The following is a 15,895-nucleotide window of genomic DNA, read 5'->3' as shown; positions in this document are numbered from 1 at the left end:
GAGAAGGAATCTACCTATCATTGCAAACTACGTTAACTGCCTGGCTAATTGTTTCACCCCCCAGGCCATTCACGGGTCGCCTGACACCTTGGGATTCGGGGTTAGGGACGTCATATTGTCAGCTTCAGTTTTGTACCGAGCCTGGCGATATGACCGGATTTACACCGTTACGCACTACTTCAGAGTATCCATATCCCAGCGTAACATGAGATACCGCAACATAGAATACATCCCCGTGTAAAAAAGAGTAGTGCGTACATAGCAATTCCAAATGCTGTCGGGGAAAACCCCCTTTTGATTTTACACACTCTAACATCATTGCAATACGTTCCAGGTGGTTGTATGACAAACTGCGGAATGCCATTCCGCGGAATTCCATTTCGCGGAGTCCGATTCCGCGGAATGCGACATATCCCGGAAAATCATTTCGCGGAATGTACATTGCGCGGAAACTGACCATTTCGCGGAAATCCATATCGCGGAATGACCCATTTCGCCGAAAATTTAATTGGAACATAATTTGCCTTCTTAGCATGTATGCATTTTACCGAGATATGACAAAACACTGAATTCACCCTTCTTTAAATGCGCGAATTAGAGCGGTATCAGAAAATCTAAATATTTTTGTAATACAATTTTGTATAACATGCACGCGTTACTTCGATATAAGGCAAACGACGAAACGGGTTTTGATTTCTTGAAATACTGCATTTTTTAAATGAAGGCATTTGGAAAAACAGAAAAGACAGAATCGTCGTCTTCGATCAGAACAACATCCCAGCATGAAACAACGGACAGGAGCATTCAAACAACACCCAGTGGACCAGTGGAGAACTTTTCGCTTTACGAAAAGTTTTCTCGTTACCGAAGCTTACCGAGGCGGGAATCGAACCCACACTCCACAGCACATGCGTTTAGCTAGACGATTGACGTTGCTAACCGCACGGCTACGATGCCCACGTGTATTGAAAATCTTTGGATTGGCCTTCTTTACATACACGACACGCGCTTTCTCGATACTAGACAAAAACTGGGTTCTGCGTTCTTTAATGCTCGCATTTGCCCGGGTGTACGCCGTTTGACATAAAGTCGTTTGGCATAAAATAATTTGTCATAATAGTCGTTTGCCGTCGGAAACTATTTCTCAGAACGTATTATTCCCCAAAAAGTGAAAGTAGAAGTAATTCTATTTTATTAATTCTTTGTTCGTATCATTTAAAAAAAAATCAAACGGATGCTCTAGATAAGGCGAAACACGTGAGGTGGCCTTTCTTTTAAATCACGGTTCAATGCGAAAGAGGAGATCATTGCTTCTTTTATATTATGCAATAGCTCGGGGTATTGCAAAAAAGTTGATGATACCTTCTTTTAAAGCACGCATTTGCTCGGTGCAATGCGAAAGGGGAGACTATTCCTTCTTTTAAATTACGCAATAGCTCGGGATAATGCAAACAAATTGATGATGCCTTCTTTTAAAGCACGCGTTTGTTCGGAGCAATCCAAAAAAGAAGATCATCCTTTCTTCAAAATTACGCGATTGTTTGCGATAATGCAAAATAATTGATGCTGCTTTCATTTAATAAGGCTCGCATTTGCTCGGTGCAATGCAAAAGGAAGGAGATCATTCCTTCTTTTAATTTACGCGATTGCTCGGTGCAATGCGAAAGGGGATATCATTCCTTCTTTTATATTACGCGATTGCTCGGGATGATGATGCCTTCTGTTAAGGTGACACGGGAAGCACAAACAATCATCAAATCGTCATCATTTCATCATTGAATGCTTAATTTTTTTTTCTACAACAAATATGATTTTGAAAAAGTATCACCGGCGCGTGCTTACTCGCAATCTACATGCTGATACATTTACAGTTACATCAAACAACTGACAACCAAAATACGCCGCTCCAAAATTACGAGATGAGAATGCTAAAGAGATACAAAAGATAGGAAAAATAACACGGTGTGTAGTGCCTCCCCGAGTCACCTTAAAGCACCCGTTTTTCGGAGCAATGAAAAAGGAGGGATCTTTCCTTAGCAAAAAAAATCCACACATGAATCGAAGTATGTTGTGAAACTGTAAGGATGCATATTTTTTGCCGTGTCAATTTTTTTCTCTAAACTGTGAAAATAAATTTGAAAAAACGAAAATTTCAAGCTCGCTAAAAAGTAAATTCAAGCTCGCAAGACCAAAGGCCTCTTATGGATGATCGGAATGAAAAATTGAGAGCCTTTCCAGATGTTCTACTCAACCAGACAAGTTCACGCCCCTATTGGAATCTATTGCCCATTGTTTATGGCATCGCCCGTCGGAACTAACAATAACGTTTAGCGGACAGATTGCATGACTGCATTATCGCTAAGGTTTTGTCATCTACCTTCCTAATGCATACCGATGAGGACCAAGTTGTAAGTTCACACCGTTTCACTGGTAGAGAAAGCAACGAGTAGTAAGTACACTTGGAAGCCAAGTAGGTAACCTTTCAACATGTTTACTACTTGCATTCATGTATCCATGCAGTGTGGATCGATCTTCGTTTCTAGTTCTTAGAAAAACAAGATCTGTTCAATTATTTTTATTATTATTATTATTATTATTATTATTATTATTATTATTATTATTATTTATTTTTATTATTATTTTATTCAGCATCCCAGTCGCAACTACTCATAATTATATTAGTGTACACACATTACACAGTGAAAATCTACAACATGAACAATAGTATAATTGAAGAAGCCGGATCAGTTCTTTTTGTGTGGTATTGGGCGTATTTCTTATGTAGTGTAATAAGTAATAACGGGACCTCCGCAACCATAAGAATAAGGGAGACAAGCTTTTGAGTGAATCAATAACTATTTTGCATTGATTAGTTTGAGAAGAGTTTAAAGATACCAAATTATATTTGATTTCATTGCGGCAAAAAAATATTTGTATAGTAAATTTTCCCCACTAAATCACCTATTAGATCACTGCGGAGTTATTGTACATACCTGGACTTCTGGATACTTTGAAAATCTTACATATCCTGAGATTAACACTTGACCCTCTTCATTAGCTGGTTGTATGCAAACTATCCGGTCCTTCCCCTTGTAGATCAGGTTCGCGTTCTATTACCTTGAATTTTGATCGGAGAACTTATCAGCAAGATATGCTAGATTTTGTTGTTCTCTTGCTTCTTCAGTCTAGCAGGTACCCGGGAACCATCACACAGGTCATTTGGAAGCCAACCAACAATCTGGTCACTGATTGGTGTTAATTGCCAACGATCCATCTTGTTTATTTTAACCCGTCCAATTATTTTCTTTCTTGAAAACTTATCCAGTATGGCGAAAGGCATCTAAAGTTTATTTTCTCGAAATTATGATACCTTAATCGAAAAGTATTTGGTAAGCGTAGTAGCGGATACCTTCCGGCTTAACTGGTACCATATATTTTTCCCGATAAAGTTCCCCGTTTCCAGAAATCCCACGTTAGATGTGTTTCGCCATACACATTTCTGGCGGTTAACTAATGCTGGCCATTTGCGCATAGGTATACGATAGCGCCTCGTTGCTGGCAGCAGCGGGTAGAAAACCAGCCACTGTCATTTCATTTCATTTCATTTCATTTATTGTCCAGTAGTGTAAGATATAAATCTTTTTGATAATTACTACCTCCGATTTAGCAAACGATACATAAACGAACATAATTTCTTAATAAAACATAATTATTACTAATAAATAAAACTAATAAATAAAAACATAATTATTAATAAACTGTCAATAACTCATTCTCACGGGAATTTGTTCTGAATTCTCCCAGAAATTCACTCTGAACTCCCATAGAAATTCATTTAGAATTCCCCCAAGCGTGTTTTATTCAAAGAATTCTGGATGAGCACTAGGATTAACTCTAAGATAAGCTTCTGAAGAGACACAAAGATGATTTTTTCAACAAATTTTAAAAAATTCCTGAAAGAACTCCAGAAGGAATTCCTGGAAGAGCTCCTAAAAAAAACTCCGAGAGTATTGCTTGGAATAACTCCAGGAGCAATTTCTTGAGGAACCTCTGAAGTGTTTTCTGAAGGTGCTTCATGAAGAATTTTCGTAGAAACTCCAAGAAAGATTCCTAGATGAACTCCACTAAATCACCTATTAGATCACTGCGGAGTTTGTTTTTGTTGAATATTTTTTGTTGAATAACCAGCCCATCACAGTCCAAAATATAGGGGAACTGTTCCGATCTCCATCTCACTGTATATATATATCCATCTCATCACTAAACAAAGAAATACGGCACCAAATTCGTCGCTTCTTTTTGTCAATATGCGTGCACAATGCTGAAAAAAATCACAAAAATAATAAACAAACCAAATTCCTTTCCATTGCTTTGTTTTTGATGGGATGGAAATAGGAGCTATGAAATGAAGTGACGAACCGTTCCCCTAGTTGTTTTGTACTTATCACGTTTATAAATCCTATAAAGCCTATTACAACGATATAAAAAAAAAGAAAAATAAAGTCTTTGAAAAAAAAAGTTCGTTGTACGAGAAAGGCAAAAAAATCAGAATACATATTCTTATCAATCAAAACAATTATGTTATTATTTATGATACTGCCATCCGTCTTTTTATTTCATCTTTACAGTAATCAAGTAGTCTATTTTTCGCTTTTTGAACAAGAATGAAGTATATCCCCCGATCCAAACCAGCACATCTCTTGAAAAGCTATTGGTTTTCTATTTCTGAAGGCATAAATCTAAAACTGGCTGGCGTTGAAGAAAGGTCCTTTCTCGTCCAGGACATGGAATTGGAACTTGGTGAGAGAATGGCATTATATATTGAAATATATTGAAACTATATGATCATATACCATAAAAAAAAACCATTAGGGCACCCGATTGAAGCGATTTGGATAGGAAGAGTGAAATCGCTAACTTCCTATTGTTAACATCTCGTGGATAAAGGGCGGGCTCTTCTCCCCATCTATTGGGTCAATCTGGAAAACGAGGGCTAGATTATAACATTGTATGTACGAACTTTTTTCTGGAAGGAGATTCTCTATTCATCCCGTGGATTCGCATAAGTGTCTCTGCTTATGGAACCACCCCACCCATTTTTGGCCCTTCATACAGGAGTCTGATGAAATACAAACAGTAGTATAATCATGATCAAATCGTTTGTCAGATATGGCCAGTGCTATCGGCAGGTGCCTTGCTACAATAGATGGTAGTATCATCATCATCATCATCATCATCATCATCAATGAAAAAGGAGGGATCTTTCCTTCTTTTATATTACGCGATGGCTCAGGATAATGCAAAAGCAGTGGATGATGCCTTCTTTAAAAGCATGCGCCTTCTTTATTGTCAATATCAAGAAGTCTATGCTCAAGTATATGATTAATAAAAATAAGATCATTTTCATTGCGTATGCCAAACGACCTTTATGCCAAACGACTTTTGTGCCAAATGACCATTATGCTAAACAACTTTAAGTCAAACGGCTTTATGTTCAATGACCTTATGCCCGGTATATTTATTTTTTTGTATTGGCCTTCTTTATACGCACGTATTATTTATTTTTAATTGGCCTTCTTTATATTAGGTATTAGGCTAAAACTGCGTTCTGCCTTCTTGAACTGCACGCATTTGCCCGGTATAAGGCAAAAACTGGGATCCGTTCAGTATTCGAGTTTCCTCGTACACAAGACTTAAAAGCTGTATGAATTTTTGAATAATGTACAAGAAGGATGATTTCAATAGATAGCATTCGTTCAATGACATATTTTCAAATGAAAAAGCTGTTAATTCAATGATTATTGAAAGCGAATGAGGTAAGTATTCTTGAAATAGAAAACAAGGAAACAATTTGGCTAGCAAAATTCTCTTTTCCATTATATCAAAACGTTAAAATTCAAGAAAAGATGTATTTCCTGCATGTTTCTATGCTTATAAGTATGTTACTAATAGCCTTTTTTAAAATAAATTTCCCAAATTATATTAAAATAATAGTGCACTTTATGTTTCCGGGAAATGTCATTCCGCGAGATGGGTAATTTCCGCGGAATGCACCATTCCACGAAATGTCGCACTCCGCGAAATGGGTTTCGAAATGGAATTCCGCGGAATGACATTCCGCAATTTGTCATACAATCGTTCCAGGTAGGTTGTGCAGTCTGCAGTCACTGGTTTAAATAGATTGAAGACGCATTGTCGAACAACTTGGACAATGTCGACGATGTGATAAATGATTTCATTAGCACTATGCAGGAGCTAATTGGTTCTTTTCGGGTAAGCGGATAACAAGACACGGAAAACTATTGAAAACAATAATACATATGCTACAACAAAACATATGCTAAATATATAAATATTCTTCTCCTTAAAACACATGTTTACGGTCCTCAGTATAGTATCGTAAAAAGTAAGACGAAAATCGATAACCAAGGACGTTTTACCTCAAAGAGATCAGACATTTTTTCTTCGATCGTTCATAAACTGTTACTTGTTCGTTAAGTCCCGCGCTTCCTTCTGTGAGTACCGGATACATAAATATCTTCAAAAATTAACTGTTGGCTATACTGCCGCTAACCGCAAGTCGAGCACATCTGTGTATGGGCCTCCACATACAGATGTGCTCGACTTGCGGTTAGCGGCAGTATATTATAACTATCCAAAATATTAAATAAGGCCGTTAAAATTGGGTCTGATGTAATTTTCAACCATTTTGCCGTTTGATCACTGGACTGAGTGGTTTCTCAGTTGCGTGGTAAAAATATTTTAGTATTTTAGTTACTAGTATCTTTTTAGTAACTAAATACGTATTTCGACCGCAACTGTGTGATCGTCTTCAGTGTCTCGTACTTGACTCGACTTGTATGTGATTCATTCAATGGGCTTTGAGAACCGCATGAATGCTGTCACATAGAAACAGTAGAATCACTAAAACTTATCACGGCAAGGTATGGCCAACGGAATTCAAAATAGTTTTAAAAATCACAAGCTGATATTTTTTTTTGAAAATGGTTTATTGCACGAGATTCTTCTTCTTCATTGGCATTACATCCCCCACTTTGACATTGCCGACTCGCAGCTGTTCATTAAGCACTTCCACAGTTATTAACTGCGAGGTTTCTAAGCCAAGTTACCATTTCTGCATTCGTATATCATGAGGCTAACACGATGATACTTTTATGCCCAGGGAAGTCGAGACAATTTCCAATCCGAAAATTGTCTAGACCGGCATCTTACCGCACGGCTAAGGAGAGCCCATTGCACGAGATTAGAAAATCAATAAACATGAAAAATAGTAGCTTTTCCGGGATCAATTCCAGAAAAACATTTATAATGAATAATCAAATAAATATATGTACAATGTAGTAGATAACCAAAAGTCTAAACCAGTGCTCTAAATTATTTTCAAATACATACCATTTTGAAATTTTTAAAATTATTTACAGAATTGCATCCCCTATCTCGCTGTGGAAAATTTTCCATTCAACTACGTCTTTTTTGACATTTCTCCTAGCGTATTGACTTGCCAAAAGTTGAACATGTTCAACTTTCCTTTCGTTCAAGTGAATTGAATTAAGGTGTTTACACGTTCCATTCGCGTTCGATTCAAGCGACTTGCTCAATTCACTTGCCTTGTCTAAACGTAGCATTAGTCTTGATTCAGATGGATCAAACATTCCATTGCAATATTTCAGCTAATTTTCCTTACAAATTGGATTGAAACCGAGCAGGCCTTTCGCACTTAAAATGTTCACAATATTTTTTTATAATTTAAACAAAAATTCATTACATAGAATATTTTATTGAAAAGCATTTGAGTTTTCCCGAATCTATTCGGATAGATTCATATAGAGTTACTGTTTCGATTTTCGATCCTATAGCAGCTCCCATACGCGTACTATTATAAACTAAGGAATGAAATGCCTTTGTTGGGATTTACTGCCGTGAATCGCATATCTGTCCCATCTTTGCTGGGTTTCCTATTCATATGGGACCAATATGCGGTTCACGGCAGTATAGGCCTAAGAAAAAGTTAGCAGTCACATTTTTTCAAAAAAAGTTGTGATATCCAAAAGATGAAATAGTTTTCTTACTCAGTTGAGCAATACCTATTAGTTTTTTAACAACCCTAATATGTGAGCAATTTATCACCAAGGACCAACCTATTAAACGATACATACTGTATGGCTCTGTCAACGATCAAGGTCTCACGAGCGGCAGGAGCAATGAACGACCAACGCGTTAAAATATCTTTTTTGTTTGCATCCGCGTATTCTGCCTATCATGTCCCCTTTCCCACCCATCTCCTTAACCGCACTCGTGACACAAAATCCTAGACTGCTGATGCTTAACCCACTTGTTGAACAGAAAAAAATATCCCTCCGCAACGTACCAAAACAAAAACAAATAATCCGGCCCCACACATTTCCAACCCACCACACATTCTTACCTTTCAAGTGCATCAAAATCATTTTCCTCTTCTCGTCCAGCGGTTTCAGCAGCAACGGATCCCGCTTATCCTTCGGAATATTCATGTCCTCGAGGATGTCAAGAAACTTCTGATTCACTTCCGCTTCGGTCATCCGCTTCACGGCATTGGTGATCTCCTCCTGATTCGCCACATCCGACTCCGTTCCGGACAACGGACGGCCCCCATTCATACTGCCTCCGTGGCCACTACCGCCCCCACCCAACCCGCCACTCCCCCCGTAGCCGCTAGAACCGCCACGGCCACCCTTCTTGTGCGGTCGGCCGAAGAACAGCGTATCCAGCAAGCCACCCGATTTCGCACGATCATGTTTAGACATTTTGCAACGCAATCCCAGGGCCTGGAAATATCACCGCGCGGACAAGCGCCTCACCGAGCACCAAACGCACACACTCGCTGGGAGATTTTCACGATCACAATTTGTTAAAAAGCGAATAAATTTTCCGTACTGATCCACCATACGCGATTGACATCATTTCACTCTTTCGACTTCGTCGTCACTTTTGACATTCTGATGAAAACAGGTTCGCAGTTCAAAAAGCACTCTTTTTCACTGTTGCCTTGGGGCGGATGACTACCCTGGTTGAGGTGATGATGCGCGAGCTTCGCTTGCCGTTCCGTGCGACCGTTCCGCGAATCAGTTTTGAAAACATTCCACTGATTCTGATGTCAGTTTGGCAGCTGGTTGTCATTTGCAGGGCTATGTCAAATCAAAACCATCAGCTGGCTTTCGAACAGTTTTTACTTGCACAGTGAAAAAAGATGTGAATCCCAACTCGCATAATTATATTTATTTTTTACCATACATCAAACAGTTATTACCCCCGAGATAAAATTGTTTTTCTCACCGAAGAATATCCGAATAAAACATATTAAAGAAAACATGGGCGTAGCCTCGATTGCTCTAGCAATTTTATTCGTTATAATCTACAACAGCTTTATAAATCACGAATATAAAAAGCATGTCTGGAAAATAAATCATTATTTTCCTAAAAATCAAATTTTCCAGATCTACAGCCTAGATTTTCTCTCATACAGAAAAATCATAATGTTTTCTTCCACTGTGCGATAGATCAGATAAATGTGAAATCCAATGGTTAAGAAAGACAAAGGTTATGAAGGATGTACAATTCTTGCTTATTAAGTTACTATTCAAACTCAATTCGACTACCCTTTTAGAGCATCACATCATAGTCGAACAGAGAACTTTAAAAATCATTAGTTCAGCACATTGTTGAACTTCCTCGATGTGCTAAAGTGTGATAAAACGAAAACGTTAGTTCGAATTCAAATAACGGTAGTAAACAAATGAATAAGCCAAGTCAAATATTAGTTAGCTAAATCTGAGAATTTCTGTCATAAATTTTTGAAGAAACTTCTGGTGGAATTTTGGGAGGAAATTCCGCATAGGGTAAAGTGCCCAATAGTGGACCCCCAACTAATAGTGGACCCTCCAGCAATGTTTGCATTATTACAGCACAATGTAAACATTTTGCTATGAAATTCCATCGGGAGAACCCACCCTACAGTCCTATGATTTGATTACATGCATTGGAAATGCTATGGAAAGTAAAACTAGATGATTTTTTACAATTCTATAGAAAATAAACACGAGAGTGTCCATTATAGGAATATTTTGGGGGGTCCATAATAGGGAAGAAGAACGTACCGAAACGGAACATAAAAATCAAATGAAGTGTCGACTATAGGGAAGCAATTTCCTATTATGGACCCCCAGGGGGTCTACTATAGGGCGAATTCAGTCAGACTTTAAAATGTTAATTTCAACGAATAACGTCGAGCATTTGAGTGTTTCATGTATGTATCGTGAAGAGGAGACGCAGAGCTTGATATTAGATATCACGCAAAATTAATATTTTGAAAATTTCCACTCCTTATGCCAGGAAGAGTAAAATTTCGCTACTAGGGGGTCCACTATTGGGCATTTTACCCTATATTCTTGAAGGAACTCTCGAATACATTCCAGACGAAATTCCGGAGATTTTGCTGGAAGAATAGCCGAAGAAATGTCTAGAAGTAAAACTTAGAAAGAAGTAAAAAATCTTCAAGGAATTTCCTCATGAATTCCTTAAAAAAAATTAGTGAGGGGTTTCTAGATAAAAAGGAATTACAATTACATGAGAAGGATTTTCGAACGATTTTCAAAAGGAATTTGTGGATAACTTCCCGGAGGAATTAAAAAGTTCCCAGGGGAGCTTCTAGAAGGATTTTAAGGAGAATTTATAACCCGAAATGTTTCGAGTTGTTTTGAACTTTCAAATGTATTATGGATCCTGGATACCCTAATAAGTTTTTGGGAATCTTTTGAATTTCAACCACTTATTTCTGATTGGATATGATTGGATTGTAAAGTGCACATGTTAAGGGAATTCATTCCAGTCCCCGTTCAATCTTACCACCATTTAGGGGGGCGACGCCCTCCCCCCGTCCCCCTTTGGCTACACCCTTAAGTTCCCACACTAAAACTCTGATTTGAGTGAAAAGTACCTAATATTTTTTCTAACCGTGTACGATTATGGTCCACCCGAATAGAAATAAATGGTACGCCGAATAGTTGATATTATAAGCATTCCATTCCACTTGTAATCATTATAAACTGTATGATACTTGTACAATTATATGATTGACCAAAATAAAACCACGATCATATATAATAACACAGATAACAGACATCCAGGCTAGAGCAAATTTCGCTCAAAAAGCTGTGTAAATCAAAGTACGTTAGAATATTGACTGTGGCAATACGTCGTTTGGAGGCGAGAGGTGTCTTTCATGACGCCGAGCGTATGAACTGTCAAATTCCACCAAAAATACATTACGATCCAAAACGATACCAAGCATGCGGCCTCTTTCAGCACATGCTAACTGTTGATGTTTATTTTTCATGCACTATGGAACCAATAAGGTTAAAAAAATTCAGCCAAACACATTTTCGTACCTTCAAGCAATTTGATTGTATTACCAAGTAGAGTTTCTGTTATAAGGTACACTGGGGGAAGTGGAAAAGGAAAAATCGATAGTGCATGTTTGAATTAGTGTAAAACCAGTTTAAATGATCTAAATGGGTTCAATCAAAATGGGCTATCAAAAACAGTCAATTTTGCACCAACTGTGCGGTAATTCATACCATTTTGGTCGCTTGAAATTTGTGGAAATAGATTTAAAAATAAGGAGTTGTTTTTCCACTTAACCCAGTGGGATGGGGTAAGTGGAAAACCCATTTTACCTTGATCTTCAATTGTGATGAGTAGTTACATATAACTAAAATCAATAGAATAATTGCTCTGAGTATCTTTTGTGGAATGATTTCATTACCTTAACGGAATAGATACTCAAGGAATTCTTGTGATAGCTAGGGAAGGCTGGTTTTGCCTTCTCGAACACTAAGTGAACGTAAAATCTATATGTTCGCCCCAAAGATGAACTTTTTATAGGAAAAATGGGACTTACAGGGTTATAAACTAATCAACTTAGTTTAACGAATTGAGATGATGTCTGTATGTGCGTATTTGTATGTATGTGTGTGCGCAAAGCACGTTCAAAATTATCAGCTATTCTTAAGCACTTGTCCTTAACCAATTTGTTCGCAAAAAAATTGCATTCAACGGCGATACTTGTTATGAATAAAAATTAATGTGAATTATAGAATATATTTACCTATCAGTGCTATTTTTAACTTTTTTATACATTTTTTTCATATGTAAAACATGTGAAAGGCATCAATACCGATAGGTGGATTAATCAGGCATTTTCTCATTTATATTAGTCCAATCACCACTGGAATCACAATGATAACAAAGAAGGAACATATTAAGATTCACAGCTATCGAAATAAACCCTGGAGGGAAGAAAAAATTTGCGTTATTAGAGCATTATCCACTTCCCCCGCAGTGTTTGATACCAGGGGTAAGTGTAAAATCTTTGAATTATTTGCTTTCATGGTACAAACCACTACAAATTTAATGGGATTAGTTTAATTGTATTGTTATAATAACCTGTGATATAAATTCACTTGAAAAAGGGACAATTAGTGCAAATAAGAATTGATTTTATGAATGCAAAAATCAACTTTTCGCGAAACCTTAAATTACAGTTCAAGCCTTAACCGTGTTAGTGTATGTATTATACAAATTTCAACATAGTATTAGTGTGAGCATCAAAGTATTATGCATCCCAAGATAAACACTCAGATCGTGATCATCTCAATCAGCCTCCGATGAATTGCGCTGGAGCGCGCCCATTGACTTTACACACGGCGGCTATTCAACTATGGCAACCCCATTCGGCGGCTTATTAAATTAAACAGCACAGACTCACTCCCTGTGTAAAAGCTTATGGGCGCGCTGCTGCGCAATCTTTGCTTGCGCGTTATCACCGCGAAGAGTTGAGCGTTTAAGAAAAGCGCGACAATATATTCCTGCATAATGTTATGATGTGGTAAAAACTGTAAAGTATGTACAATTCCAATTTTTCGAGTCGATTTTTACACTTACCCCCTTTTTCCACTTCCCCCAGTGTACCTTATCCACTTCCCATATTGGTGAATAAATATATGCTTATAATAGTATGTTCCGATTGAAATTAGTTAAAATTACTGTCGAAGAGGCAATTATTCACTGCCGGAAACGCTAGTTAGATTTTTATACATAACCCGAAATGAAATACTAAAAGGGACATGAATGATAGAAAAATCATGAATATACTTGAGCACAAATTATGGCCTTTTCATCATTTTAGTGCTTCGCTGCTGGCTGTGACGATGATTCATAAGATTCAAAAGAATTGAAAATACAGGCAGAGGTGGTAGCTGCTGTTCACCAACGAAACATCTCAGGGAACATCCATAAATTGCATAATGCTTAGAGGACCCGCATAATTAAAAACGATCTGCAGGACTGTAGATACAATTAACTCGAATCAAGCTATATTGTTACAGTTTGGATTACCGTCGACTTGCAGTCCGACTTTTAATTAATCTTGAAATAGCACTATACAACATGCTTGATCTACGCTACCATATGAGATGAACATACGGCTTATTGTTTGCTTATAATGTTTTGCATTCCACGTCTGATTGATTTATGAGAAACAATTATAAAAAACTAATATCGACTAATAAGAGTAATAGTAACGACATGGAATACGGTTATGAGATATACATGTATCATCTCAACAGCTCATAGTGTTTCATCATGATATCACACACGCATCAATCAAATTATCCCATGCTAAATATATGATAAGTGTGGTGGTGGAGGAATGAGTGTGCGTATTTAGCATGTGCAGTTTTTCTCAAGCATGCAGCCATGTTTGATTCGCAGTGACAAACACTGGTTTCGTTAGACCAGATTGTTTTACTTGATTTGTTTGTGCTCAGTTTTTATTTAATGAAGTTTCCATGCATGCGTAAAACTTGAAGGTAAGTGATTGAATATCATAATAAATATAAATCAATACCATTAATACAAATATATGCTCTATTCACAGATTAACCATCTATGGAAATAAGAGATGCATGCTCGGTGTGCCGTCTTTGCAATAATGTTGGCCATGGCTGATTTAATAGTAAGTTATATGTTTTAATACACTCTCCGCAATGATTATAATATGATGTATTTTTTCACGCTTCATTATTCTTACAGGCGACATTAATTCTTCTGGAAATTTGTTTGGCTTGCGGCGGTCCCGGCGGTCCGGCAGGCTATATAGCTGCACACTAAAAAAATTCTACCAAGTACTTATGCTAACAAATGTTAATTACTTTTCAATATCCATTAGTTTTAAATATAAAAGTAATATTTATGTTCTTTAAATAAAATATGAAACGAAATTAAACGCCAAATTTCTTTTTATTTGATTGAATTTATCCAAATAATACTCTTATTAATAAACAGTAAGATATACGGTACAACAGATTTAAATCGGATATGGTTCAACTGTTTGCTTATTATACCCCGTATTCCGCCTCGTATAATTTTATCTGAAACCGTGGATTGTAATCAGACCATATCACAAGGTGTTCGCCGAAAAAAATGTACTGGAAAATTTCCATTTCTATATGTTAATTATACTTAACCGCCTATTACCCGAATAGTTGAAAAGCCAAAAACAATATATCATACTGTTAACATTGTCTATGATGAGGTTAGTTTATCGTTTGTATCTGACGTAACCCAAATAGTAAGAATAATGTTGTTTAACGTTATTAACAGTTTGGGGAATGGTCTATTAATGGTTCATGATTATGCGGGGAGTGACGGGGTTGCCTGAGGTGTGAAATTCACTAAAAATTCTAGATAAATTATACAAAAAGTGTAACTGGGTAGAGGAGGGATCATACATGCAGGCTTGGCATTTACTCGCACAATGAGCAAAAAAAGTTCATCAAAAATGAGCAACAAAACATCACGGATGTGGGGAAATGAGGAACGGCTCTCTTTGAGAGAAACCGTTTGTCTCAATGTGCCTCTTTGAGGAGCATCATTTTTGTTGTTCTTTCCAACTGAACGTACAGAGAAATGAAAGCACACTTCTGTCATACCATCGCTATCCGCACAACAGCCTCACACATTCGCACCTTTATGAGACCAGCATGAGAATAGGGACCGTGTATAACATCCATGAACGGGTAGAAATGGACACCATTTCATCTTTACACTAATTATTTGCTGCTTTTAAGCAACAGGCGGCTTGATGTAGGCAATTCTACATTTATCTGGTTAGCAATTACAATTTGGATTACAAAGAGATAATTGACGAAATTATCTTATACTAGGCGAACCTGCCCGATCTCGCTCAGATTTTATTGTTGATCTGTCAATCATTCAATTGATTGAGGCGTCGTACTCTAGATCGATTTCAGTTCTAGCTTGATGGCTTTCTTCAGAACTCATAAAACCGTTGCATTTAGACAACTTCTCAACTTTCTCCAGCAAATTGTTTTATTTTTTTATATACATAAACACAGAAGAGTCAGAAACGATTCGATTGGTGAGTAAATCTTGCAAATCGGCCAACCCGTTCGTAAATTATAATGCCTCAAAGGAAAAGCAAACCCATTTATATATATATAAAGAAGATAGATAGATAGATGATGATGAGGGTGATGATGATTGAAGAAGAGGAAAAAGGAAGGGCCAGGGAGCGATCCTTTGATCGTAATGACGTAAAGGCACCAAGACCTTCTTCAAAATATTGTGTAAACGCGTTAAAACGAGTGAGACCCAAGATCCGCATGAAAAGGAAGCTTCATATTAAACCGCATGAAAAGCGACTCCAGTGTAATTTTGAATGAAAATTATTAAGCTCTTTTAAGGGAATGTCTTCAACGTGTAAAAATTAAATGGAACAGTCCTAAACACGCATTATGACAGTGATTGAATTGTTTTC

General features: G+C 37.2%; 1 protein-coding gene and 1 long non-coding RNA gene across 2 annotated transcripts in view; one reads left to right on the top strand and one right to left on the bottom strand.

Annotated features, from left to right (window-relative positions):
- LOC134212734 (protein diaphanous) overlaps positions 1–9,148 on the bottom strand; it is a 44,812-nt gene extending 35,664 nt beyond the window's left edge. The window contains exon 1 of the mRNA XM_062690836.1: positions 8,447–9,148. Coding sequence (XP_062546820.1) covers positions 8,447–8,804 — 358 coding nt within the window. The 5' untranslated portion in view covers positions 8,805–9,148. The remainder of the gene's footprint in view (positions 1–8,446) is intronic.
- Positions 9,149–13,807: 4,659 nt separating this feature from the next.
- On the top strand, positions 13,808–14,271 carry LOC134216903 (uncharacterized). The gene is made up of 3 exons (XR_009980868.1): positions 13,808–13,925; positions 13,994–14,071; positions 14,149–14,271. It is a non-coding gene; the product is annotated as an uncharacterized LOC134216903 (long non-coding RNA).
- The last annotated feature ends 1,624 nt before the right edge of the window (positions 14,272–15,895 follow it).

This window comes from Armigeres subalbatus, chromosome 2, assembly GCF_024139115.2.
Source record: "Armigeres subalbatus isolate Guangzhou_Male chromosome 2, GZ_Asu_2, whole genome shotgun sequence".
Taxonomy (NCBI): Eukaryota; Metazoa; Arthropoda; class Insecta; order Diptera; family Culicidae; genus Armigeres; species Armigeres subalbatus.
Note: the sequence above shows the minus strand (reverse complement) of the source record. Positions and strands in the feature narration are given on the sequence as shown.